The sequence below is a fragment of the Epinephelus moara genome, chromosome 21 (assembly GCF_006386435.1).
Source record: "Epinephelus moara isolate mb chromosome 21, YSFRI_EMoa_1.0, whole genome shotgun sequence".
Classification (NCBI taxonomy): domain Eukaryota; kingdom Metazoa; phylum Chordata; class Actinopteri; order Perciformes; family Serranidae; genus Epinephelus; species Epinephelus moara.
Window position 1 is genome coordinate 13,518,693 of NC_065526.1, and position 27,483 is coordinate 13,546,175.

Here is a 27,483-nt window from a genome sequence, read left to right on the forward strand (position 1 = left end):
ACCCTGTTAGGTGCTACATAACCCTGACACAGTCCCTCCATCTGACTATGAGTGGTGCCCCCTCAGGCCCAGCTGGCACTGGTAAGACAGAGACAACCAAAGACCTTGGACGCTCCCTGGGCATCATGGTTTATGTGTTCAACTGCTCAGAACAGATGGACTACAAGGTAACACAGACTGTAGATGTTCATTCGTGCCCTATTTACTTAATTCATATTGTCCTTTGTGCTCATTCGACCCTTCCACTCACTCCCTCTGTCTCCATCACATGTCCTCAGTCCATAGGTAACATTTATAAGGGTCTGGCTCAGACAGGGGTGTGGGGATGCTTTGATGAGTTCAACAGGATCTCAGTGGAGGTGCTGTCTGTAGTAGCTGTGCAGGTCAAGACAATACAGGATGCTGTACGCAACAAGAAGCAAAGGTAGATACCGAAATAATGATGTGTATAATAAACAAACCCTATATTTATTAATGTATTTGTCTGCTGTGTGTGTAGATTCCATTTTCTGGGAGAGGAGATTGAGCTGAAGCCAACAGTGGGGATCTTCATCACTCTGAACCCAGGTTATGCTGGCAGGGCTGAGCTCCCAGAGAACCTCAAAGCTCTGTTCAGGTCTGATAGAAACAAAAATATTAAGAGGAGATTATAAGTGAAAGAGTTAAGAAATGTCAAAGATGACTAATTAAGAACGGGTTTGCTAACTGTGCAGACCCTGTGCCATGGTGATCCCAGACTTTGAGCTGATCTGTGAGATCATGTTGGTGGCAGAAGGCTTCATAGATGCTCGCCTGCTGGCACGCAAGTTCATCAGCCTCTACACTCTTTGTAAGGAACTGCTGTCAAAACAGGTACATTAGACTGCTTTCTACTTAAAGGTGGAGTCAGAGTGAGAGATTCGGGGGAAGAAAAAACACTTTCATTGCTTGATTGGTTTATTCTCTTTAACTCCTAGGATCATTATGATTGGGGTTTGAGGGCTATCAAATCAGTCCTGGTTGTGGCTGGATCTCTGAAGAGAGAGGAGCGGAGCAGACCTGAGGAACAGGTACGAATCAATCTGTCATTAATGCTGCCTTTCACACTGGAGAATCTCACATGAAGTGGTTAATGGGGAACAGTTGCATGCAATCTGAGTTTATAAGTGCATTTGACTCATGATATCCAAACTGTCATTTCCTGCCCAGGTGCTGATGCGAGCACTGAGGGACTTCAACCTGCCTAAGATAGTGACCAGCGACGTTCCTATATTCCTCGGGCTCATCAGTGACCTGTTTCCTCAGGTGGACGTGCCCAGGAAGAGAGACCCTGCCCTGGAGAACGCGGTTCGCCAGTCAGTCAGTGAACTGCGCCTGCAGCCTGAGGAGAACTTCATACTTAAGGTGTCTCATAAGTGCTCTTCTGTTGGAAAAATTAAAATGCCTCTGTTTCAGTTGCAGTACCAAGAGGCTTTGGTGTGTTTGTATTGCTAAATTAGAAAAAGAACTCTCTTAGGGTTGCCAGTGTTCATATATAAATATATCAGTCTAATGAATAAAACACATATTTATAGTATAATTATAGTTTTGAATTACAAGTTTTGACTCAAGAGGACGTACAGTACTGAATTCCTTTGGGAGCATGAATGAAGACATACATACAGTAGATCTGTTCTTTGTGAGAAAATAAATCAAATTTGTAATTAATTCAGTTCATTTTAATGTTTGTGTGTCTCCAGGTGACCCAGCTGGAGGAGCTGCTGGCTGTCAGACACTCTGTGTTTGTAGTAGGCGGACCAGGAACTGGAAAGAGCCAGGTTAACTTCTGTTAAAACCACTATATCCATTAGTATTTATTTTCAGTGCCGTTTTGTAGGAGGTGGCTTATAACCATTGTCTTCATACCCACATACATTTTAGGGTCACAAGTATACTGTGAAGTCTAGGGACTTTTCTAGATCTTTAATTTATTAAAACATGGAGGAGCATAGTGCAGAATATAACCAGCAGCTTCAATACAAATGAATCTATTAGACTTCTATCTTAAAACAACATGACAGGTGGTGACTTCCCCTGCTGCTTTAGAAGCTTCCATTTTAGTGGATGAAAAAATAAACATGTAAGGAGAGTGAGTAGCAGACTGACAGAATGTGGAAAAACAGAGACATACTGTTGAATTTGCACATATTTTTCGTAGGATGTCGCGGGCTGTTCATCATCTGTTTTATAAATGGATGAACGTTTTCAGATTGAACGTCTTTATACTAAAGAAAGGGAAAAATCTGAAGGGGTTATTATCTATAGGTTATTATATAATGGTTTTACTGGTCCAGCCCTAGCCCAGAGATCTTTTTTTTTTTAACTTTAGTCAAATCATGACATTTTGCTTTGCAGTAACCAGTCTGGTTCCAGCTGGCTACATAAGGTTTGTGCACTTAAATCATGACAGGAAAAACACAGTAATTTTTTCTCAGTGAAAACTGTAGTCTCCTTGAAGCTTACTACAAACAGCCAAAAACGAGCCACAAGATGCAGCAGCGAAACTTTGTGTTTCAAGTCTACTTTGTGTAGTCTACAAACAGTGATAAACAGTCATGGCTGCCAGTGATGGAGACAGAAAATAAATGTGCATGGGGAAAACACCTGTGGATAATGAGTCCTAGAGCTGGCAGGGAAAAGGCAGAATAGTTGGCAGCTGTACTGTATTTTAAAACAGTTAATGAAATTTAGTAAATAGCAAAGCCGTCTGTTTAATTACTTCATATTCACGTCTATACAAATGTCAACAGACAGACGTGATCACTGTAATAGGTTTCCACTGTATAATGTTTATTCATCAGATCTTGAAGACTCTCCATAGGACCTATGCAAACATGAAGATGAAGCCTGTGTGGAATGATATCAACCCTAAAGCTGTGACTACAGACGAGCTGTTTGGATACCTGCACCCTGCTACCAGAGAGTGGAAAGATGGTGAAGGGCTCCAGGATTTTACATGGAATTTAATAAGCTGTAAATGATGATCAGGGGAACCAGTGTTTTCTCCAGATTTTGGGTCGCTGTCAAGTTATTTTGGTTCCAAGACCATAATTTATTCCCAAGCCTCTTCACAGAATTAATTAGAATTTGTTAAAGCATGTTTTCTGGTTCAGAGTTAGCTCTTGTTTCAGGAGTTTTGACACGGAATAATTTGACTGCGATTCCATTACATGGGTTTTCTTTAGGTCAGCAAGAAACAGCAGTATGTGAGCATTTTTGTACCAGTGATGGTCAGGCACTGGTGTTGATATACTGTATTTTTCGCTCTTTATATTAGGTCTGTTCTCCTCCACCATGAGAGAGCTGACCTCAGTGGGCCATGATGGGCCCAAGTGGATTGTTCTGGATGGAGATATTGACCCGATGTGGATTGAATCACTCAACACAGTTATGGATGACAATAAGGTTCGAATGCATTTGTGTTTTTTCATTCTTCTAATGCTGTTTTTCGTCCTTTTTCCTTTTTTTTTTTTAATATAGTATGGCTTCATTTCAACCAGAAAGACCCAAACATAATTTTCCCTCTCCTCTCTCCAGGTTCTGACTCTTGCCAGTAACGAGAGGATCAGTTTGTCCACCTCCATGCGTCTACTCTTTGAGATCTCTCATCTAAAGGCTGCCACTCCAGCTACAGTGTCCAGGGCAGGAATTCTCTACGTCAACCCACAGGACCTCGGCTGGAGCTCGTAAGACACACACGATAGCACAGACACACATGTAAAATCATGGACATCTGTTTCCTCACTTTCCTGAAATTGAAGTTTGGTTAGCAGTGCCGTCTTTTCTGTTTTCCCAGGTACGTGACAAGCTGGATTGATACCAGACAGGCACAATCAGAGCGAGCCAACCTCACCATTCTGTTTGATAAGTATGTGCCATACTGTCTGGAACAAGTCCGCTGCAACCTGAAAACCATCACTCCCATACCAGAAAACAGCATGGTGCAGGTGCGAGCACACAACATGCTAATTATGTTTCTTATCTACACGTTAAAGAGTCTTAATCATAGACTGTAGTAGAATAATGAACATAGCTGAAGTGATGTCACCCACTGGTTTGTGAACTCTAAATTAGCATTTTGACCTTCTCCATCTTGCATATTTGGATGAGAGGGTGGAGCTAACCCTAACACTAGCTGCTTTTTGGTGAGCATGGTGCATTTACAGTTTATGGTTAACTGTTGCTGCATTCAAGTGCTCCTCAGATGGTCCCATTTCCCAAGTTTGGAAGACGTTCTTTCCACTTAAGCGTGCTTATAAGCTTTTGAGTCGTAATGTGGAAACAACATGGATGTTACAAAGAAGATATGTTGTATTTTATTGCTCAAAGCGTTTAAAGTCCCCGTGAAGATCCACGTTGCATTCTAAGTATGGTGAAACAGTTTAAAGCTTTATATTACAAGTGATTTATAATGTACTTACTGGAAAAACTGAACATCCAACTCCTTAGTGGGTCTTTTAGTTCAATCAAACACTGAACAAGACTTTTGAAGGCGATCAAAATGTTACAGTTAACTTCCATGAACTGAATTCACGCAGAAATAGTGATAGCTGCGGCTATGTCTTTACTCTAGGAATCTGTGGGCACGCCATGGTTACGTTACCTTACCAACACTGTTGTGGTAGCGACTTGTAAACGGAGGGCACCCATTTGCCAACCTTAATTTTGTGTAATTCTAAGCCTTAATAAAATTTAAACAGGAAAGTTATATAAAAATTCACCCCGCACAGTTGTCATAAACAGAGAAATAAGCTATAGAAATTAAAAATATTTTTTGTACCAGGCTGTAAACATGTTTATTTATGCTGTAAAGTTGATTCACCTTTTGAAGCCAGCCTCAAGTGGCCATTAGAGGAACTGCAGTTTTTTGCAAATCGACATTGGCTTCATTTTTCTTGCAACTTGGTCATAATCGTTGTGTCACATAATATGCTTTTACATCCTGTCCTTGCAATGTTATTCAGCCAGATGTTTTGTCCTTACCTACTGACAAAAGAACAATTTATTACTTTGTATTGTTCATTGTGTTTTGGCCAATCAGACGCTGTGTTCCTTGTTGGACTGCCTGCTGACAGAGGACAACACTCCTGCTGATTCTCCTCGAGAACTTTATGAAATCTACTTTGTCTTTGCCTGTGTCTGGGCCTTTGGAGGGGCGCTCTTCCAGGATCATGTGTGTGGTGACCAAATATTTGCTTAAAGAGCTAACTCCTTTTTACTGCAGTATTTTACACTGTATGTCACATTATAATGGTGCCTTTTCCCAACACCCAGCTGAATGACTACCGTGCCGAATTCAGCCGCTGGTGGTCTAAAGAGATGAGAGCGGTGAAGTTCCCCTCTCAGGGCACAGTCTTTGACTATTTCATTGACTCTGAGACGAAAAAATTTACTCCCTGGAGTGAGAAGATGGTGCCATTTGAGCTGGAGCCCGATGTGCCGCTACAGGTAATGATGTGTGTGGTGGTGTACAGAGAACAGAATTACTTTATATTATGTTTGCACTCATCATTGACCACATTTTGTTCCATCCCTTTAAGTCAGGTCATGCCATGTTTGTTTCAGACCGTGTTGGTTCACACTCCAGAAACCATCTGTCTCACCTTCTTCATGGACCTGCTGCTCCAGAGAGGGAAGCCTATCATGCTGGTGGGCAACGCCGGAGTGGGCAAGACCATCCTGGTGTCTGATAAAGTTGTCAAGCTGAAGGAGGACTACATGGTGGCTAAAGTTCCCTTCAACTACTACACCACGTCAGCCATGCTGCAGCGTAAGAATCACAGGAATGGGAACAAATATTTTGGGGAGGGGTGATGCTTACTGAAAAGAAGAAGAACTTTCCTTTATGAATGGGTAGTATTTTGCTTGGTAAATAAGAGACAGGTTTTGTAGAGAACGGTCACAAAAAAGTACTTTGGGGGAATTTGGGGTGAACTATCCCTTTAATATTGCTTGAATTGCTTGATATTCATTACAATACAAGCTGTCAATCTGACTTGTTGAATTTTAAAATTGATTTATTCTTATTTTTTCATTTTCTTTTCCAAGTGTGGACTTCATTTTTGAATCCATAACTCACAAGTCATTTGTTGCGAGTGCTGCCCGCAGTTTTTTCTTGTCATTTTCATCTATTGATTCATGTCGTTATATGGGCCTCAGGTGTCCTGGAGAAACCCCTGGAGAAGAAAGCTGGTCGTAAATTTGCTCCTCCCACCGCTAAGAGACTCATCTACTTCATAGACGACCTCAATATGCCCGAGGTGGACGTGTACGGCACCGTCCAACCGCACACACTCATACGCCAGCACCTTGACTACAACCACTGGTAAGACAGTTATCTAATTTTATATGAATGCACGGTACTGTTGCAAAACCACATCTTTGCAGTGGTACAGGCTCTACTTAATGTAATCTAAATAGACAAAATCTTTGTAGGTATGACAGACAGCGACTGGTGCTGAAGGAAATACACAACTGCCAGTATATCACCTGCATGAACCCAACAGCTGGAAGCTTCTCTATCAACCCCAGACTACAGGTAGAGACGTTTATGCATACACACTTGCATATGTACAAAAACACTATTGTCTTCCTTGCTCTTTCTACTGCAATTATTTTAGTTAATTAGCTTTTTTTTTTTTACATTTTTACAAAGTAATTTATCAAGATGCAAATGAACACAGAATGGATTTAATCAGCTACAAAAGCAAGAAGCAATTAAGTTACAAAAAGAAATGATAAACAAGCCCAAAGAAGAGGTGATATTGAAGTTAGAATGTCCTAGACAGCTAATGACTGAAGATAACGTGATATTATCGAATTAATAGTTACATTCAGAAAGCAGTCTGACAGGTACTTTCTGTTTTTTGAGTCGCTTTGCAGAGCCTTAAAGGCAAGTCATTTTCACACCTCTCATCACTCCTTTCAGAGGCATTTCTCAGTGTTTGCAGTACATTTCCCCGGTGCCGACGCATTAGCCACCATCTTCTCCAGCATCCTGTCAGCTCACTTCCTTCAGGGGGGATTCAGCTACGGCGTCTCCCGCTCAGTGGGGACTCTCATACAGGTACACCTGCAGTGTCAATGCAGCATTTGTCTACAATAAAATCTTTTGTGTTTCAATCCATGCAAATAATAACCTGTCAGTTTATCACTTGTCCATAATAATGCCCATCTGCTCTGTCTGTTCCAATATCTGTCCAACCATCTCTACATCTTTTGGTTCTGCTCATCCAGGCAGCTATCTGTCTGCACCAAAAAATCAGTCAGAACTTCCTCCCTACAGCGATACGCTTCCACTACATCTTCAACCTGCGAGACCTCTCTAACATTTTCCAGGTAACACACACACACACACATAGTCACTTAAATAGAAATGTCAAATGTGAATTATTGATTCCATGTATGTTGGTGTGTAGGGTATCCTGTTTGCCCTGCCAGAGAGTGTCCGTTACCCAATGGACCTGGTTCATCTGTGGCTGCATGAGAGCTCCAGGGTTTACTCTGACAAACTGATGGAAGAAAAAGATGTGGAACTCTTCAACAAAATCCTGCTGGACACTGGCAAGAGATATTTCGAGGTAAAAAAAAAAAAAAAGGCACATACAGTAACGTCTTTTTCTTTAAAAACTACAGTAGTATAACTAAAGTCAACACAGCAACACCACTTGTGGCAGATCCAAGATTGTAAAAACACAGATTATACCTATAGAGCAGTATGTGACACAGTACAGTGTTTCCACAGGTCTAAAATATACTTATGGCAGCCAGTGGAAATGGCTAGCATTACCTGCAGGAAAAAAACTAGTCTACAACATGTGACAAATAAAAAATAAACACAATACTTTTATTGATTTAATAGTTCTATTACTATTTCTGAGAGCTTCCCAGACCTGTAACACACTTCCAGGTTATATAAGATGCAGTAGCGCATACCATCCCTTTCCACTAAATCATAAGCAGCCAGATGCATCACCATGTGTAGCATCTGCATGCCTTTACTGTCTGTCCTCATCTGTCTGGCTGTCTAACTCTCGGTGTGTGTCAGGTTTACGTAGTCTTTCCTCTAATACTTGTCTGTAAAATTGCACTGCATTTATTCAAACTGTTTTATTGCTGACTGTGTGTTGTCTGCTAATGCTTCTGTCCTGTCTGCTAATGCTCCTGTCCTGTCTGATGATGCTTCTGTCCCGTCTATTACTGCCTTGTTTGCTAATGCTTATGTCATGTGCATACCTGTTTCTTGTCTGCTTATTGTTACGTCTTGTTGTATATGACTGAGTCTGTCTCTGTGTTCTGTTGTGTAGAATTTTCTGCTTAATGTGCCCTTTAACATGCTAACTATCTGGCTTATCTTACATTTGTGTTTTCATCCATGCTTTTAAGTGTTTGCATGCTTTTATGTCTTTCTGTTTTAGTGGCTACTTAACTTCCTAATCTTTATGATGTTTCTGTCTGTCAATCTGCCTGTATGCTTGTGTGTGTGTGTGTGTGTGTACCTGCTCATCTCTCTTGCTCTGTAGACACAACGGACAAATATGTGGAGTAGGTTTGCAATTTAAAAATGACTCACAAACAGCAGTGATACTGGACGATTTAAAATGGATATAGTGGATGGGCATATTTTGATTTTCATCATTCAGGAGGTAAAAATCATTAGTATCAAAACTCCAGGAGAGCAGCAGGAGGAGTGGCAGGGAAAGTGGAAGAGTTTGCGAGGATGAGATGCATAGTTTATCATTTATCATAATCAAATCATTATATCATATATAATATATCCGCTCTGTGATAGTCTGGTGACCTGTCCAGGGTGTACCCTGCCTCTCGCCCAATGTCAGCTGGGAGCTCCAGCCCCCCCTGCAACCCCCAACAGGATAAGCGGTTACGGAAAATGAATGAATATAATATGTCCTTTATGTCATTTAGTGCAGTGGTCCAAAAGTGGGTCACGGGTCCATCCTGAATGGAAAAAACACACTTTATTTTAAAGTACAGTGAATTTCCAGCACAGAGCTTTTATTTGTGCCATGTCCTGCTGTAGAGTGAATGAATAACAGACAGCTTCTTAACAGAGACAGCAAACTAGCTCGACAACATGGCCAAACACATGTATGACAATGAATAAATTAAACTGTGTGGACCTTGAACTAATGACTAAGGAGAAATCTGGACACCATGGCTGGACCAGTTGGGAACCACTGATTTAGTTCATCAGTGTGTTTTATTGCCAGATTTGTTTGCCTTTCACGGAGGAAATAGATGAGATGCCAAAACTATCACGAGCCAAGAAGCACTTTCGCCTCAGCTGCAGTAGCAAAACATACAGCTACAGGAGGGAAAGAGTGAGGAGAGATTGTCCAGTAGTTAATTGATTATGGATCGCGTTCTTTTGGGCGGGTCAAAATATGAATAAAAATAATAAATTAGCTTGCCAAATATACTTTTTCTTTTTTTAATAATTTTTATTTATGGAGGCAGGACAGGTACAGCATTTGCATATCAGTACGTATCACCATCATTTTCTTTAACTCTAACTATAACATCACAAGTCAAGAAGTTGTGAAAGAGAAAGAAAAACACAAAGGTAAAAAACAAATAAACTAAACAACAACATAAAGGACAGAGATGAAGAATACGTAGACAAAATAAATACATAGATACAGAGACAGAGGAGTTGGGGTGGAGGGACTCATCAGGCAGTTAATCATTGTTATTTGATGGAGAAAATGGGATAAACTGACTGGTTACAGAGGCGCCAGCATACTTAATATATCAAGTTAGGAAGGACAGATTATACATGTATTAAACAGGACAGAGATTTAATTCTCAGTTCGTCATTCTCAGCCAAATATACTTAGGCAGCCGTTAATATACCTGGACGGCCTGCCCGAGTAAAGTCTGTCTTGAAACACTGATGTAAAACTGAAATAATTGGTTGGTTTCTCGCTGTCAAACTGTGGCATATTCAGCATTCTCTTTTCATATCTCTGTTTCTGCCAATTTTCTCCAGGGAATAGATGAGTCCATTTTTATCCACCAGCCTTTGGTGTATTGTCACTTTGCCCAGGGAGTGGGAGAGCCTCGCTATCACCAGGTTCGACACATTCACACACACACACACACACACACACACAAGCTAGCTCCGATTTGGACGCCATGTTGCTGCTTTCAAGCATCCATTTATTCTTTATTAACTGTGGTAATAAAATAGGTGAGTTTAATTGTTTTTGACTCTAAACAATTTAGCATGCGGATTATCTGTAGCTCACATATTCAGAAAACCTTATGGCACAAATTCTGCTGTCATGTCTAATCTGTCAGAAAACAAATGAGGATGAATGCACTGTCATTAGCAAACTAATTACCTCTCTTTTCGGTATGGGGTTTGAACTGAAAGTTAATCGACTTAAGTCTCGATAAGAACTTCATTTAATTATGTCTGCGGAAGTTACCAGTTACTTGGACGCTGCCGCCTGTACTCAAGAGAGCCAGTTTGTTTGTTTGCCCGTCTTGTCAGGCTTCAGACTGGGAGAAACTCCAGAAGACGCTGGCTGATGCTTTGGAGCATTATAATGAGCTGCACGCTGTCATGGACCTGGTGCTGTTTGAAGAAGCTATCCAGCATGTGTAAGACACACAGGCTGAGACACATGCATGCAAACCGCAGTCACACACATACCGTCTGCTCACATGCAGGGAGGGAGGACTTACACAGATTAGCACATATGTAAACGTCAGTGCATAAACACACTTTAAATTCTGATGTTTGTGCTCAGGTGTCGCATCAGTCGCATCTTGGAGGCTCCCTATGGTAACGCCCTGCTGGTGGGAGTTGGAGGCAGCGGGAAGCAGAGTCTGTGTCGGCTGGCTGCCTTCCTCAGCCTGCTGGAAGTTTTCCAGATCACTCTGCGTAAAGGCTACGGCATCAATGACCTTAAGGCAAACATGCATCTGTACCCATACACACAATAGATACAGATGTCACCCGTAGCACACCCTGTTTACGAATCATCTGACCCTTTTTTTCTCCAGAGTGATATAGCAGCGCTGTATATAAAGGTGGGGGTGAAGAACATTGGGACAGTGTTCCTTCACACAGACGCACAGATACCAGATGAACGCTTCCTGGTGCTCATCAACGATATGCTAGCTTCAGGTTTGGCTACACTAACCTTGGAGTGTCTTTTCTTTCAGTGGGCAGAGAATTCCAGCTTTAGTGTGTTTAACTTTAAAAAAAAATGAGCATACTTTCTTCTTGGGAATATCAAAGATGTTCATAAATACAACAACAGTACATATATATAGAAATAGATATATATATTTGACCACCCTAATTTAATTTCTCAGCAGTGTTTTTTTTTTTCAATCAAGAGCAGAAAAACACACTGTACACAGGTTGGATACACGACAAGATTGGGTTCCTGCTGGTCCTTAAAATCCTTGAAAGGTTGTGAATTTGAGAGAGAAAATCAAGGCTATGAAAGTTTTTGAAAACAGACTTAATGTTCAGTGTGTAAGATTTAGGCGGAGTTAGTGGCATCTTCTAGTGGGGATCGAAGATTGCAACCAGCTGAAACTTCTCTCACTTAGGATTCCTGTAGGGTTTATCATACAAGAAATTTTTACCGGGACCTGAATCATCTGCAGAGGTCCCTTCTGCTCCAAAACAAACAAACATGGTGATTTAAACTGGTGAAAACATTGAAGAAAACAGTTTCACGTTTAAAAAAAAATCAGTGTTTCCCCTGTTTGGCGCTTTGTAGACGGGTCACGAGCCCAGCACCTGCTAATGTGCATTCACCTTTATTCTTTGATAACTTGATCCAGATGTACAGGAGGTTTTTACCAAGAGCCAAATTAACGGCAGAGGCCTCTTACTCTTCAAACGAACAGTCTCTGTGATTTAAACTGGTAAAAAATAATAATAATAATAAAGCTGTTTCATGTTAAAAGAAAATCAGTGTTTCTCCGATGCCATGTAAGGTAACGAAAACACAATTGTTACTTTCAAGTGATTACATACTAAAGAAAACATACTTATTTTTGTCTATTCCATTTCTGCTGATATATCCCACCAAAGCTACACGCTAGACCTTTAAAAAGACTTAGGTCATCAAAAGTCTATGAATTTATTTATTTTGTGTAATAATACAAATTGAAAATCTTTTTTGAAGATTTTCTTTTTCTTAGTGTTACTTATTTTTTTATTGCTGTTTTTGAGCTTCTTTAGAACCTACCAGTTCTCATGCTCAAAAAAAATCAGTGTTACACCAGTGGTCCTTGAATATTTTTTTATTTTGTTTAATACGCAAAGCCTCTAGAGATTAAAAATCTCTTTTTCAAGAGTGTCCTGGTCAAGACAGGCAGCAACAATAAGTTACAGACAAACAATATAAAACAAAAATACAGAATAAAAATGTACAGCTCTAAAACAAGCAATATGAAATATAAAAATATAAAATACAAAGTAAGATTACTACAAGGAAAAGCCAAAAAGTATGATAATATATACTAGAAGTGAACCATAAAAGCAAGCCAAAAAGTATGATAATATATACTAGAAGTGAACCATAAAAGCACAAAAAAAGGCAACTACACATGATGACAAAGACCAGCTAAGATACACTGTGACATTGGTATGTAATATAATATGAGGAAATTGGGCCTGGAAAGTCCTTAAAAAGATCTTGAATTTAATGCTTAACAAGGCTTGGTAACCCTGAGAGTAAGTGGTGGAACCAGAGACCTCGTCAAAATATATCTGTAAATTATATTTTTCATTAACGAGGTAGTGGATGAATGATGAATAAATTAAACCTGGGAAACACTGGCTGGTAGAAGTGCTCAAATCCTGCACTAAAACACTTTAAATGATTATGTTTTGTACGAAAAAAACAAAACAAAAGTGTGTTTTGTGTGACGTTTTGAGTATTGCAGCTAACATACAGTGCGCTAACTGCTAGTGAGAAAAAGATCTGAGCCCAAGTGGCATCAATAACCTAAAAAGATAAGCTGTTGCTATCAGCACAAAGCAACACTGAACATTGCTGTATTCTGTATTTAAATGCAGCGATAGATGGATAGATATAAACAGACAAATACACATTTTGAGCTTGTATTGTTTGTGTTATTCAGGGGATATTCCAGACCTGTTCAGTGATGAAGAAGTGGACATGATTGTGACATCGATCCGGATGGAGCTGAGAGGATTAGGGCTCATAGACAGCAGAGACAACTGCTGGAGCTTCTTTATTGAGAGGATACGAAGACAGCTCAAGGTCTGAAACATTATCATGTGTGATACGGTATCAACATGCAACATGATACCTGCTTTTTTTAAACCCATTTTCCCACAGCATTGATCATAAAATATGTCTGCCGCCATCGTCTTTTTCCTCCAGGTCGTCTTGTGTTTCTCTCCAGTCGGGTTCACATTGCGGACACGTGCACGCAAGTTTCCAGCGCTGGTGAATTGTACAGCCATAGACTGGTTCCACCCCTGGCCTCAGCTGGCCCTGCAGTCTGTCAGCTCGACTTTCATAGAGAAGATACCTGGACTGGAGGTGACAGCACATTCACCCTATCATTCAGATTCACTTTCTTTTAAATATTAACTATGTCTTCTGCTCTTAGGGAGTTTGAGAATAGAAACGCATGTCTTTAATAGTGGAAACATGATGTGGAAATATAGGTATTGTGTCAGTCATATCCATGAATATGAAACTTGACAATAATTGTATCTCACAATTAAACTATTACTATATGTGCTAATGTTATTACAGCTAAAACTACTTACCTTAACTACCAAATTACATCAGTAGAATTTTCCCTACCTAATACATGAACTGGAAAATTGGTAAGACAAATAAAATGCAGGTGCAGATGTTGAGAAGCGTGTCCAGACAACTAATACGCTCTGAATTTCACATAGAGCCCCTTAAGATCTACGACGAAAAGTCTGGTTATTCCATCCAATGCCCTTAATCCCTGTGCTTGTTTATCCTATGAAGCCAAATGTGCGAGCTTCTATCAGTGAGTTCATCTCCTTCGCCCACACCAGTGTCAATGAGGTGAGTTGTTGCAAAGAATCATGGGTGATAACTACCCACAGGCACACAGGAGGTCTGTATGCTGTTAACCCTTGCAAAAAAACAAAGAAAAACTCTGTATTTGGAGTCTAACAGTGTGCAGACCTCCTTTGTGCCCTGTAGTGCTGTATTTTTTTGTTCTGCACCTGAGTATTTTTCTTTCTCTCTTCTGATAACCAGCTCTGACATTTTCTCTGACATTATCTCTCGCTTTCTTGTTGAACCACATTGTAAAGGTGAGTGTCAAGTACCAGCAGAATGAGAAACACTTCAACTACACCACCCCAAAGAGTTTCCTGGAGTTCATGAAACTCTATGGCAACCTGTTGGGGAAAAAACGCACAGAGCTGACCCAGAAGATGGAGCGGTTGGAGAATGGCCTGCAAAAACTGCAGACGACTGCCTCACAGGTCAGAAGATATATATCTGTATTCCCCCAATATGTCTTTACCTTTTTTATCTTTTGACATCCTGGTCTTTTTTCTTTCTGTCTTGCTCAGGTAGAAGATCTGAAAGCCAAGCTAGCGGTGCAGGAGGTGGAGCTGTGGCAGAGGAACACAGATATAGAGGCTCTCATAGCTAAAATAGGACAACAGACAGACAGGCTCAACCAAGAGAGAGCTGTGGCAGATGCAGAGGAGCAAAGGGTAAGACCCTGCAACAGTAAAATAGATGTGACGTCCTGAATCAACAACATGACAGCACATTTACATGCCACCTCTTCACTTTACAGTATATACAGGCTAAAAGACAGAAATCAGCTGAGTACATAGCAGACATGTTTCTGTGTCTTTGTTTTGGGTCTTCAGGTGGCAGCAATCCAAGCTAAGGTGACCAAACAGCAGCAGGAGACTGAGGACGACCTTGCCAAGGCTGAACCTGCCCTGCAGGCAGCCAATGCAGCTCTCAATACACTAAACAGGGTAAATCACTCGTGTACACATAAATACAGAGACCTGAATCCTCTCACCACAATTGGTTTATGTTATTGGCTTGATTTCATTTCATTCCATTTATTTTATATGAATACACCCCTAGAGGTGCAAATGTACAAAGAAAAAAAAACACGTTGCAAGGTTGGCTCCATCCCAGCTCTCCAAATAAAAAAATTTAATTGTGTGTGTTGTTTGTGTGTGTGTGTGCCCGTTCAGTTGAACCTGACAGAGCTGAGGACGTTCCCCAACCCTCCAGCTATTGTCACCAACGTCTCAGCAGCTGTTCTGGTGCTACTGTCTCCCCAAGGCAAAATCCCCAAAGATCGCAGCTGGAAGGCTTCCAAGATGGTCATGAGCAAGGTGATATTTTACAGTGACGCCTGGTAGTGTTTCCTGGATTAATGGCTGGCTAACACAAAGCCAAAAAGTCCATCACAAATAAATTCCCCGAAATAATGTTGCGTCACACTTAAAATGACTTACTGCTGTTTTATACCTCGTCCTTTATGTGTATCTGTTGACTGCTGTGTTGATCCTCGATTATTCTTTTCCTCTTAAACTATAAGTGTGTGTTACAGTGAATGTGCGATAACCTCTATATTTTATGTTCTGTGTGCTGCTGCTGTCTTCGCCTCTGTTAAAGGAGATTTTTAATCTTTGTGTGACACTTTGCTGGCTAAAGTGATTTACATATAAGCAAAAACAGTTGCCAATATGATGTAAAGCTTTGTTTGTTTTTATGTTATTTCACTTCTAAATTCCTGTTCATGATTTAGAATCTAAAAGCCTGAAAAAAATATATATATTGAGTGAGGTGACATTGTTTTATCTAACCCACACACACACCTCTGCACATGAATGCACATGCAGGTGGATGACTTCCTGCAGGCTCTGGTGAACTTTGACAAAGAGCACATCCCGGAGGCCACGGTGAAGTGTGTCAGAGACGAGCACCTCAGTGACCCAGAGTTCAACCCGGAGTTTGTGCGACAGAAATCCTCGGCTGCCGCGGGGCTCTGTGCCTGGGTGATCAACATCATACGCTTCCATGAGGTACACGCGTGTACAGCAGCTGTCACACATATTTAGTGTCATCAGAGCTGAGACAGTGTGTGACATTTTGCAATGTACGGTACTGTGTTCTTGTTGTTTGATGGGGTTTTTTTCTGCTTCCCAAACCACTGTGCTGCCCTGGGTAGATTTTTGTAAGTATAATTTTGCTTTGTTATGTTTTATTGCAAATACACAGTGTGTGCATGATATTTTAATGAAATCATATAGACGGACTGTTTTTATGCTGGCGAAACCCGTAGACAGAGCATTATGTTTTCAGATTGTCCATCCCATTCTCGCAAATGTGATATCTGAAGAACACCTTGAGGGAATTTCTTTAAATTTGGCACAAATGTCCCACTGGACTCAACAATAAACTGATTGGATTTTGGTGGTCAAATGTTAAGGTCAATGTGACCTCCATCCATCTCATTTTTGTGAACGCAGTATCTGAAGAGCACCTGAAGGGAACGTCTTCAAATTTGGCACAAACGTTCACCTGGACTCAGCAATGAACTAATTAGATTTTGGTGATGAAAGGTCGAAAGTCAAGGACAATGTCTCATTCTCATGAACGCGATATCTCCAAAACACCTCGTGGGAATTTTTTTCAAATTTGGCACAAACGTCCACTTAGACTGAAGAATAAACTGATTACAAATTGGTAATTGAAGGTCAACGGTTAAGGTCGGAATGACCTGACAAAACACGTCTTTGGCCATATCTCAAAAGTTCTTACTCTAATTATGATTAAACTTCACACAAATGTCTAATAGGATAAAATGATTAAGTGATGATATTTTATATACAGAAGGTCAAAGGTCAACTTCACTGTGACATCATAATATTTTGCATGAAACACTTTTCTGGTCATTACTAGCCAGGAGCAGAAGGGGAGACACTCGGTCATACACTGACTTGGTGACACTAATCTTGGGTGTCCATCTTGAAACTGTGCAGATTGTATAGATCTTCTGTGCTACTGAGGGGAAGAGGTGTGTGAAACATCCATGATTTCACAGGCTTGAATGTGACTGGTGCGTGGCGGCATACAGCTGTGGGGTGGTAATTCTAGTTATGGTTATAGTTTGTGTGCATGTCTGAAAGAATTACATGGTATTTTACTAATGAAACTATACATACACTTATAAATTTAGCTAATTGTATTGTGTTCCCTGTCAGAATAATGTGTCAAACTGCTCTCCATGTGTGTGCATGTATGTGTGTGTTTGTTTCGTCCACAGGTATTATGTGAGGTAGAGATGAAGAGGATGTGTCTGGCTCAGGCCAATGCTGATCTGGCTGAAGCTGCTGAGAAACTAGAGGCCATCAGGAAGAAACTCGCTGTATGTCTGTTGAGATCATTGATCCCTTCTTTTTTGTTGTCTCTGTCTTTTTTAAAATATATTTATATTACACATGTTGTCACATTTACTGTTGAACAAGAAAATTCATTGTTAGTTTACTCCTTGCAAAAATGGTATCCCCCACATTTTACTGATGTGCCTGTCCCTAAGGGACAGCAGTTTTTTCACACTGGCTCTACATAATTTTACTGCTGGCGGCGGTGACTTTTATAGGCCATCTGATAATCCACTGCCACAGCACTACCACTTCTCCTGCAGCAGTTTCTCTAAAAGTGTGATTGCTACTGGATGTGTTTTATTAGCTTGTTGAACTAGCAGACCTTCCTGAGCACATTTTAAACAGAGGTTAATATGTGGTTTTATAACATTAATTGTCAGGTCACTTACAGCTCGCACGTAGTATTAAATTAATTTAAAAGGAAAATTAAAGAGATTTTATTCAGGAACATCTACAGCCACAAGTCATCTTATTATCTCTCTCAGGAGCTGGACAGCAGCCTGGAAACTCTGACAACAGCATTTGAGAAAGCCACGTCAGAGAAACTGCGCTTTCAGGAAGAGGTCAACCGCACCAACAAGACGATAGAATTAGCCAATCGGCTGGTCAAAGGACTGGAGGTGGGCACAGCAGCAATCAATATGGAGATATTTTATTTTAGTGTTCCATACTAAATATTTAGGGAATAAAGGGTGCTTTATGTGTATTACCCATGTATGTTTCAGAGTGAGAATGTGCGCTGGGCCCACTCAGTGGCTCAGTACCATGAGCAGGAGGAAACTCTGAGTGGGGATGTCCTTCTAACCGCAGCCTTCATCTCCTATGCCGGCTCCTTCTCCAAGAAGTACAGGAGAGAGCTGCTAGACAACCTGTGGATGCCCTTCCTGCGCAGCCAGAAGGTCACAATCTTACAATGAAGAAATAATTTCCTATGCATGATTTGGCAATCTGTCACTCCGTCATTCCCACAGCTGCCTGTCCTTACAACAGGAGGTCATGTTGAGATTTCCATGATAACATCTTTTCTTGTATCTCTCCCTCAGGTGCCCGTCCCCATGACAGGAGGCTTAGATCCAGTGTTGATGCTGACTGATGATGCCATGGTGGCCCAGTGGAACAATGAAGGCTTACCAGGAGACAAAATGTCAACTCAGAATGCAACCATCCTCACAAACTGTGAGTAATGGCAGTAAATAGACATCTAACTGAATTGGAGGGAGTCCCCAGCTCTTTTTGCACACAAATTCTGTTGTAGGGCTGCAGTGAAGACCCTCCATTATGCCATGCTTTTTTTATATAGAACCAAACCAGCATGATGCCACCCCGCTGTGCGATTTTAGATACCATGCCGACGTTCCAGAGGCAAAAGAGGTGACGAGCGTGACATTTAAGAACAGCGTCAGTGTCTAATGTGACATATAACATATGTGACAGCGCTTTCTAACAATACCAATAACATAACATGGCAATGGCAATCATTTATCGTACGTGTTATATGGCAGCTGATTTGCCCTCTGCTTGGAAGGTAGGGAGGCATTTTCAGCTGCTTTCCTTCTTCTTTGAGTTAGCTGCTAACTGCTGTTAACTGCTTTTTAAATACCCCCGTGGTGGGTCACACACATAACCTGTCGTCAAAAAGTTACACTATTCTCACTCTTCTCACTGTCCCTTTTACACAGATATCAATTCGGCGTTATTTCTACATCCACTGTCGGCTTAAAGGTGAGACAACTCTGTCCCTTCATCTCACGATCATACCCTTTATACAAAAAGGTGAGGTGGAATAATGGCACCACATTTTCCGCGTTGAACAGGCAGTGTAAAGGGGGCGTCTGTCTGAATTTATTTGATGATAAAAAACACATATAGCACTGCACTGCAGTCATTACGTGTTACAAATCACCGAGGACATAAACACAATAAAGCCCAAAGACTTATTTCTATGGCATTCCTTTTGTAAACCCTCAACACACTACAAGATCTGTAAGATGAGTCTGTATGTATGTCTGTTCTCAATTTTCTTGACCACTGCTCATCAGAGCTTCACACTTATCAGGTGTATTGTTGCTGTATCCAAGGAAGTGCAGTGTCGAATGCCAGCTCTTCAGATCTACGAGGCATTTTTATTCGTAGTGCACAACTACCGCCAGAAGTGCACACTGTCTAGTGAACTGATAGAGGACCCCTATTAACTGCTGCACCACTGAGGGCATGCTGGGCGCAATTCACTCTCTGTCGCTCGCAACAGCACATTCAACAATAGAACAGAATGAACTTTATTGCCCAGCTGAGGCAGGAAAATTGTCTTTGGTCTGCCTCAGGAAAACATAAACGTGAAACATGTCCACAAGATAAAACCATCACATTAACAGGACAAAGATCTCTCACAACAGGCGTACCATGTTATACAGCCTGCACTCTTAAGTTTACTGTAGATGAAGAGAGAGAGACAGGAGATATTACAGTGTAGAAACTAAAACATTTCAAGCAGCAGTGATGTAACATTTGTAATGAATGCTTTTGTTCCTACTTCATTGAGACCACAAAATGTTCGAGTAAGCTTGCTGGACCCAGGAAGTGCAGCGTTGAGTGTTGTTTGTATGAGCAGTTCTCGAGAAAGCTGCAAGCAGCAGTACAGGAGGCCAAATAATAGGCACATTCTGAATAGGCATGTTTTGACCAGGCACTGTGCAGTACAAACTGTGCAGTGCAACTCAATAATATGGTCAAATCTCCATGTGTGTATTCCTGCAGGTGAGCGCTGGCCTCTCCTCATTGACCCTCAGCTGCAAGGCATCAAGTGGATCAAGAGTCGCCATGGCAGCAGCCTCAAGGTTGTGAGTCTAGGGCAGAGAGGGTGAGTGTTTCCACTTTCATCCTCAAGTGGAGATAAAGGCCTTCAGTACGGCCCCGCTCTGGACCGTAAATGCTGCTTTATATCTGATGCTGTAGTTTTCAGCAGCACTATTATTGTCTCGACCAGGACTGACAGTATTTGTTTTAATATTCTTTTTTCATGTATTAATGTTCCAGGTATGTAGATGTAATAGAACAGGCTGTCGTAGCAGGGGATACCGTCCTCATAGAGAACCTTGAGGAGACCATTGACCCTGTTATTGACCCTCTGCTGGGACGGCACACCATCAAGAAGGGAAGGTGGGAAAAACATCCATCTGTTCCTCAGTGTTCTGCCCTCTCCACTCAGGTTTCAAGCTCCCTCCCTCTGTTCCACTCTCTCACAGTTGTATAAAGGTTGGGGACAAGGAGTGTTTCTTCCACCCAGGCTTCAGACTGATCCTCCACACCAAGTTGGCCAATCCTCACTACAAGCCAGAGATTCAAGCCCAGACTACACTCATCAATTTTACCGTGACCAGGGATGGTTTAGAGGACCAGCTCCTGGCCCAGGTGGTGAATCAGGAAAGGCCGGACCTCGAGCACCTCAAGGTGGAGTCAATTAGTTATTAGCATCCTCTTTTTCTTGCATGATAAAATGTAATGTAATATCCAACACTGTTGTAAACAAGAGGAAATATTGCTATACAAAGTGAGCAATTTTCAAAATGATCCAAGCAGTGTGGGTAAATCTTCCTGCAGAGTGAGCTGACCAAACAGCAGAACATGTTCAAGATTGAGCTGAAGCTCCTGGAGGACGAGCTGCTGACCAGGCTGTCTGCTGCAGAGAGTAACTTCCTGGGCGACAACGTGCTGGTGGAGAAGCTTGAGACCACCAAGCACACTGCTGCTGAGATTGAGATGAAGGTAACTGCATGAATGTGTGTGTAGTTTTTATACCCTGAAATGAACATAATAAGTTGACTTGTTTTGCATCTTTCATACTCTGACATTTACTTGTTCCATCTCTTCTTCTTTTTTCTCCCTCCATTCCTACGTTCTCAGGTCCTGGAAGCTAAAGTTAACGAGGTGAAGATCAACGAAGCCAGAGAACACTACCGTCCTGTTGCAGTCAGAGCTTCCCTGCTCTACTTTATCATGAATGATCTCAACAAGATCAACCCCATGTACCAGTTTAGCCTCAAGGTAACCTGGAGGGAAAGAAATCTATTTTTCTTATGATTATGTTCTCTAAAATGTCTGCATTTGACTATACTGACTTATATCTGTGCAAAGTTTGTCAATAGAGGGGTGTTTTACATTTCTCTACTGAAGGGGGTGATGACTGTGCACTTCCCTGAAAGTTAAGGTTCAAACATACCCCGGGCAACATGGATCAGGAACGTTACTAATTCAAAAGTGAATTCTGTCTAATGTGGGAAACACATATCGACAGGGGAACAGACTTCGACACAACACCGGCAATGAAACCTGAAGCCTCCAGTGCAGAGCGGACATGTCAGTACAGAGAGCAGAGTTAGCATAGTTTGACTGCAAACATGGTAGAGTGAGTCATAGACATATATACGTAGACGCCGCATCGAGTGGGATTGCCCGCTGCTGCGATTCGTCAGTGTCACCGCCATATTGGATGTGGCAAGGCTGCGCTGTAAACTAATACAAGTAAATGGAATTAATTTCATAAAGCGCCTTTCTACAAAGAAATTTACGTTAATGCCTCTCGTTTATTCATTCACACACGCACTAATATACTTGGGAAANCGCCAGGCTGCCCGCCGGGCTACATTTTACAATGCTAATTGCAAATGTTAGCTGGGCTGCCGGGCGACTCACCTAACACAACCGAAACGCCTGACCCATTGCTGGGACTGAGCCACTAATAACTCAAGCTCCAGACATTAACCCATGCTACGATTGTAACATTAAATTTAATTGAATCGACATAGCGACATGTGCCTAACGTTACTGTAACACTAAATAAAACAGACATTTGACTTTATGTTGTACCTGTCCAGGAGAAGAAGAGATAGCTCCGAGTCAGATTGTAGCCCCTTTAGCTCTTGCAGTGCTCTCCACCTTGGAAATGCAAGGCCATTGTTAATCCGAGTTCTGTCCCTTTCCTTATCCAACAACTTCTTCGCCAACAACCGTTGTTTCTTAAGAGGTAATGTCGGATCCTGGTCGTCTTCAGGTGGACGTTTCGTTCCACTCTCCGCCATTTCGCTTCGAAAATACGCGCTGCCATTGCTCACTGGCTGGGTGTGTGAGGTCATGCTACACTCCAGATGAAATTACACCTCTAGTTCTTCACATAGCAATTTTTTAATTCCTTCAATCTGGAAATGATGAATTTCGCTTATTGCTCCTTTAATGAAATATTTATCATATTTAAAACATGTCTGGAGGAGACTGACAGCCCAGGAACTGTCAAACTAAATTGGAAAGAAGCAGACACTCATATTGACTCTTGTTTTCTAACTTGTGTGAAACCTGTGATGAATTTCTGCAGAGGTCATAACCAGCTACACTAAACTTTCTCCCCTCTTGTTCTCAGGCCTTTAATGTGGTTTTCCACAAGGCGGTGGAGATGGCGGAGGCCTGTGAGGACGTGAAGAGCAGAGTAAACACGCTCATAGACTGTGTAACCTACTCCACCTTCAACTACATCAGCAGGGGACTATTTGAGGGAGACAAGCTCACCTTTACTGCACAGCTAGCCTTCCAGGTGTGTATGTGTGTGTGTGTCAGCTTTAGAGAGACAGAGAGTGCATGTGTTTCGTCCCTGACTGTGTTCTTTCTCTTTTAGTTGCTCCTGATGAGTAAGGAGATAGATGTGCGTGAGCTAGACTTCCTACTGCGATTTAACATTGACCACAACTACATCAGCCCCCTCGACTTTCTTTCCAACTCAGCATGGAGCGCCATCAAGGTGCCCGCACACACACACATCCACACAGGCCCTTCTCCACTGGCTCACATCTGTAACTGATATTGTCAAACACCCCCTGCTGTCCCCTGTCTTTGCCCAGGTGATGAGTTTTACTGATGAGTTTCGTGGTCTGGATCGGGACATCGAAGGCTCTCCTAAGCGCTGGAAGAAATTGGTGGAGTCAGAGTGTCCAGAGAAAGAAAAGTTTCCTCAGGAGTGGAAGGGGAAAAGCTCCCTGCAGAAACTCATCATGATGAGAGCCCTGCGACCTGACCGCATGACCTATGCTCTCAGGTGAGCAGAGTTTCTTACCTCTTATGTTGTGTTTTTTCCTTCCTCATTATCTTATTATACTTTTCTATCCCCACTGTCACATTGTAGGAACTTTGTGGAGGAGAAGCTCGGAGTGAAGTATACTGAAGGCCGCAAGACTGACTTTGCAAAGTCCTTCAGAGAAAGTGGACCAGCCTCACCTGTGTTCTTCATCCTCTCCCCCGGAGTGGACCCACTTAAAGATGTGGAATCACTGGGTACTGTAAACAAAGTTTTCCACTTTCTTCACTGTTTATCGCCAATAGCATTGTGATCTTTCCTAAGGGGAGATTTTAATCTACATCAGCACCCAGAAAGACTTCAAATCCGGTGTGTGTGTTCCCAGGAAGGAAGCTGGGTTTCACTATCGACCTTGGGAAGCTCCACAACGTATCCTTGGGCCAGGGCCAGGAGGCTGTGGCTGAGGTTGCCATGGAGAAGGCTGCTAAGGAGGGACACTGGGTTATTTTGCAGGTCTGACTGGAAGTTCTGAATATTTGGACAGATAGAACGAATGTGTTATCTGAGGATAGAAACATGTGACGTACAGTAATTCTGCAAAAACATAATTGGTAATTATTTAAATGTAGTTAATGTAATTAGTTTTTTAATCATAGTTAGTCACTGAAACTCTAAATACTCTATTTGTCATGCCTCGAGGTTCACACTGTCTCTGTGCGATACAAGATATTGATGGCGTGTTTTCTTTCACGTCCCTGTAGAACATCCACCTGGTTGCTCGCTGGCTGGGTTCACTTGAGAAGCTCCTGGAGCGCTGCTGTGAAGGCAGCCATCCAGACTACAGAGTGTTTATGAGCGCCGAGCCGGCACCAACACCTCAGGAACACATTATCCCACAGGTAGAGATGCAGTGTGCGTGCTGTAAGGTCATTTCAATGCATCAAGCATATATACATGAAATGAATGTAGGCTCCCAGGTGTCTTTGATGTACACTAGTTCCTCACGCTATTAAAGAGACAGTTCATCCCAGAATCAAAACAACATATTCTTCCTCTTACCTGTAGTGCTATTTATCAATCTAGACTGTTTTGGTGTGAGTTGCTTGTGGTGCTCAAAGTGCCAAAAAACACATTTGAAAAACTCTACAGCCTAGCAGAGCAGGGTTCAAATCCACCGGCTGGCTTGAGCCCTTCTTCGTGGAGCCTGAATGTTCTCTCTGTGTCAGGGTTTTCTCCAGGTACTCCGGCTTCCTCCCACAGTCCAAAGACATGTAGGTTAAGTTGATTGGTGACTCTAAATTGTCCGTAGGTGTGAATGTTAGCATGAATAGTTGTCTGTCTCTATGTGTCAGCCCTGTGATAGCCTGCCAGCCTGTCCAGGGAGTACGCTTCCTCTCGCCGTCAAAGTAGTGGCATTAAATACAGATGTGAATCATTGTCCTCAGGGCATTCTGGAAAACGCTATCAAGATCACCAATGAACCTCCAACAGGTATGCATGCCAATGTGCATGCTGCTCTGGATAACTTTGACCAGGTGAGCATCTGTTGTCTGATTTGTGCTAGCAGAGCTTATTTGTTTATGTATTTATTTATTAACTCATTGATCTCTTTCCAGGACATCCTGGACCAGTGCAGCCGTGAGCAGGAGTTTAAGACCATCCTCTTCTCTCTGTGTTACTTCCACGCCTGTGTGGCAGAGAGGAGGAAGTTTGGACCCCAGGGTTGGAACAGAAAGTATCCGTTCAACACTGGAGACCTGACGATATCAGTTAATGTCCTCTACAACTACCTGGAGGCTAATGCACAGGTGGGGTGTGTTGTTGGTGCATGTGTGTGCAGGATGTGTGCCACGGCATGATGATAATAATAAAGATGATGATTGTGTTAGCAGTGCATTTCAAAAATAATTCTGATGATGAAGGTGCCATGGGAGGACCTGAGGTATCTGTTTGGAGAGATCATGTACGGAGGACACATCACTGATGACTGGGACAGACGGCTCTGCAGGACATACTTGGAAGAATACATGCAGCCCAACCAGGTTTGTATATCTGCTCATAAAGAGAAAGACAAAGTGGATGTAATCCTCCCCAGTCTTGTTGATTTGAGGTTGAGTGTTGGCACACTCAGCTGTGTTCTCGCACAAGAGGACCAAAGTGAACTGGCTTTGGCACAGACAGAGAATGACTGCCAGATTTAGCTGTGTTTTGGAGTGCAGACTTGGACAATTTCGAGCTGAGAATCAGCTCCAATTAGCAGCAATTTGGCTAGTTGTGGGCCAGAGACTGCACATGCAAGCTAAGGAGTGTCTGGCAACCAGACGTGCCAGATTTAGGCCACTGTTGGACAAAGAAATTCTGCTTTCCTGGGTTGGGACAATAAATACTTTGTACTGTGTTAAAGATCTGAAGCTGAAATTCTTCTTCCTGTTTTCTTTCCCAGTTTGACCGGAAGCTTGCTTTGGCTCCTGGGTTTGTCGTCCCCTCCAACCTGGACTACCAGGTAACTAGAGATGAGGAAGCATTTCCTTGAAACAGTTTGACTTTTATTGTCAGAGCTCCCTGATGTTGAATATTTAACCGGCCTCAACAGAAGTGCAGCTGCATCCTGCTGCCTCTCTGTGGATGTACAATAAGCAATCACTGAAAAAGTTCAGTCTGCTGTCCCTGGATACATAAAGATTAAAAGTTCAATTCCCACAAGGCAGTTCATACACTAAATATATCTGACTGTAAAACACTTTAAAGGAATACTTCACCCCCCCCAATGACCATCAGTTACTCACCCCATGTTACACTGAATTTGTGAGGACTCTCTACATTTCCAGGGCTACCACGATTTCATAGATGAGATGCTGCCCCACGAGAGCCCGGTGCATTATGGGTTGCACCCCAACGCAGAAATTGAGTTCTTGACAGTGACGTCAGATAACCTTTTCCACACTCTGCTGGAGCTGCAGTCTCCTGATGCTGTGATGGGGGAGGGGGCCTCACAGACCGTGGAGGAGAAGGTAGCTGCACCTGTTCAATTATTATGGGATTAGATTTCTGTGACAGGAATTAAACAACATTATTTTTATTAACTGACTGAGCCTTTTATAAGACTAGTAAACACACAAAGATACTGATACACAAATTTATTCATGCTAGTTTTTCTACCACTCTTCCTCAGGTGAAAACAATTTTAGATGAGGTGCTGGAAAAGCTACCGGAGGAGTACAACATGTCCGACATCACCTCTAAGACAGCTGAGCGGTCCCCGTACATCCTGGTCTGCTTCCAGGAGTGTGAGCGCATGAACATGCTCATCTCTGAGATACGGCGCTCACTCAAGGAGCTCGACCTGGGGCTCAAGGTGTGCTTTAATCTTTGTGTGTGTTTGTGTGTTTGTGTACAGTGCAGCTCTCAACATCTCGACATTATCAAATAAATTATTACACCTTGGTCTGCAACACAAATCCAAGCTGCACATTTTCATCATCTGATCAGGGGCAGTGTACTGTAGTGTAAAAAGTAGGCAAATTTGACATGGTAATGATTCAGTGATCACAGCACCTTTGAGGTGTGCAAACAGGAAAAGAATCCAGGCACTCCAAACAAAAATGAGAATGAGGAAGGAAAGATTAGATTAAAAAGCCTTTAATATAATGGCCAACTCATTAAAAAAGCCAACATGTTTCGACCACTGTTGGTCTTCATCAGGGCTGGAGAAACAGATGCACCAAGGTGTGGTTTCATCTATATAGCAGCAGCAGCCAATAAGAAACTGTCACATGACACAGTTAATGACATGACAGGTGAAGCCAATGAACCATGATAATAAATCACAGAGAATGAGAAAACAAGAAAAACACACAAAACATAACCAAAAGAAACATCAATCAAACTTAATAAAATACCCATGAACCAGTATTCAACATATGTTCAAGATATGATAAACATATTAAACATAACAGAAACATTAAAG

At 42.0% G+C, this 27,483-nt stretch overlaps 1 protein-coding gene across 1 annotated transcript in view; it reads left to right on the top strand.

Annotated features, from left to right (window-relative positions):
- Positions 1-27,483, top strand: part of dnah9l (dynein, axonemal, heavy polypeptide 9 like) — a 49,451-nt gene that overhangs the window by 18,260 nt on the left and 3,708 nt on the right. Inside the window, exons 34-85 of the mRNA XM_050033425.1 lie at positions 11-167; positions 279-424; positions 500-616; positions 714-852; positions 957-1,049; positions 1,189-1,383; positions 1,719-1,796; positions 2,820-2,952; positions 3,296-3,423; positions 3,556-3,704; positions 3,815-3,965; positions 5,060-5,191; positions 5,293-5,466; positions 5,584-5,788; positions 6,178-6,343; positions 6,454-6,556; positions 6,947-7,084; positions 7,255-7,356; positions 7,437-7,598; positions 10,028-10,111; positions 10,535-10,644; positions 10,794-10,956; positions 11,050-11,173; positions 13,153-13,295; positions 13,419-13,580; positions 14,028-14,087; positions 14,342-14,515; positions 14,606-14,752; positions 14,915-15,028; positions 15,257-15,400; positions 15,911-16,099; positions 17,338-17,439; positions 17,944-18,078; positions 18,184-18,357; positions 18,502-18,634; positions 20,213-20,315; positions 20,492-20,614; positions 20,701-20,905; positions 21,056-21,220; positions 21,359-21,499; positions 22,869-23,039; positions 23,121-23,243; positions 23,344-23,537; positions 23,625-23,773; positions 23,902-24,029; positions 24,278-24,415; positions 24,962-25,051; positions 25,133-25,324; positions 25,439-25,558; positions 25,960-26,019; positions 26,345-26,527; positions 26,689-26,871. Coding sequence (XP_049889382.1) covers positions 11-167; positions 279-424; positions 500-616; positions 714-852; positions 957-1,049; positions 1,189-1,383; positions 1,719-1,796; positions 2,820-2,952; positions 3,296-3,423; positions 3,556-3,704; positions 3,815-3,965; positions 5,060-5,191; positions 5,293-5,466; positions 5,584-5,788; positions 6,178-6,343; positions 6,454-6,556; positions 6,947-7,084; positions 7,255-7,356; positions 7,437-7,598; positions 10,028-10,111; positions 10,535-10,644; positions 10,794-10,956; positions 11,050-11,173; positions 13,153-13,295; positions 13,419-13,580; positions 14,028-14,087; positions 14,342-14,515; positions 14,606-14,752; positions 14,915-15,028; positions 15,257-15,400; positions 15,911-16,099; positions 17,338-17,439; positions 17,944-18,078; positions 18,184-18,357; positions 18,502-18,634; positions 20,213-20,315; positions 20,492-20,614; positions 20,701-20,905; positions 21,056-21,220; positions 21,359-21,499; positions 22,869-23,039; positions 23,121-23,243; positions 23,344-23,537; positions 23,625-23,773; positions 23,902-24,029; positions 24,278-24,415; positions 24,962-25,051; positions 25,133-25,324; positions 25,439-25,558; positions 25,960-26,019; positions 26,345-26,527; positions 26,689-26,871 — 7,294 coding nt within the window. The remainder of the gene's footprint in view (positions 1-10; positions 168-278; positions 425-499; positions 617-713; positions 853-956; positions 1,050-1,188; positions 1,384-1,718; positions 1,797-2,819; positions 2,953-3,295; positions 3,424-3,555; positions 3,705-3,814; positions 3,966-5,059; positions 5,192-5,292; positions 5,467-5,583; positions 5,789-6,177; positions 6,344-6,453; positions 6,557-6,946; positions 7,085-7,254; positions 7,357-7,436; positions 7,599-10,027; positions 10,112-10,534; positions 10,645-10,793; positions 10,957-11,049; positions 11,174-13,152; positions 13,296-13,418; positions 13,581-14,027; positions 14,088-14,341; positions 14,516-14,605; positions 14,753-14,914; positions 15,029-15,256; positions 15,401-15,910; positions 16,100-17,337; positions 17,440-17,943; positions 18,079-18,183; positions 18,358-18,501; positions 18,635-20,212; positions 20,316-20,491; positions 20,615-20,700; positions 20,906-21,055; positions 21,221-21,358; positions 21,500-22,868; positions 23,040-23,120; positions 23,244-23,343; positions 23,538-23,624; positions 23,774-23,901; positions 24,030-24,277; positions 24,416-24,961; positions 25,052-25,132; positions 25,325-25,438; positions 25,559-25,959; positions 26,020-26,344; positions 26,528-26,688; positions 26,872-27,483) is intronic.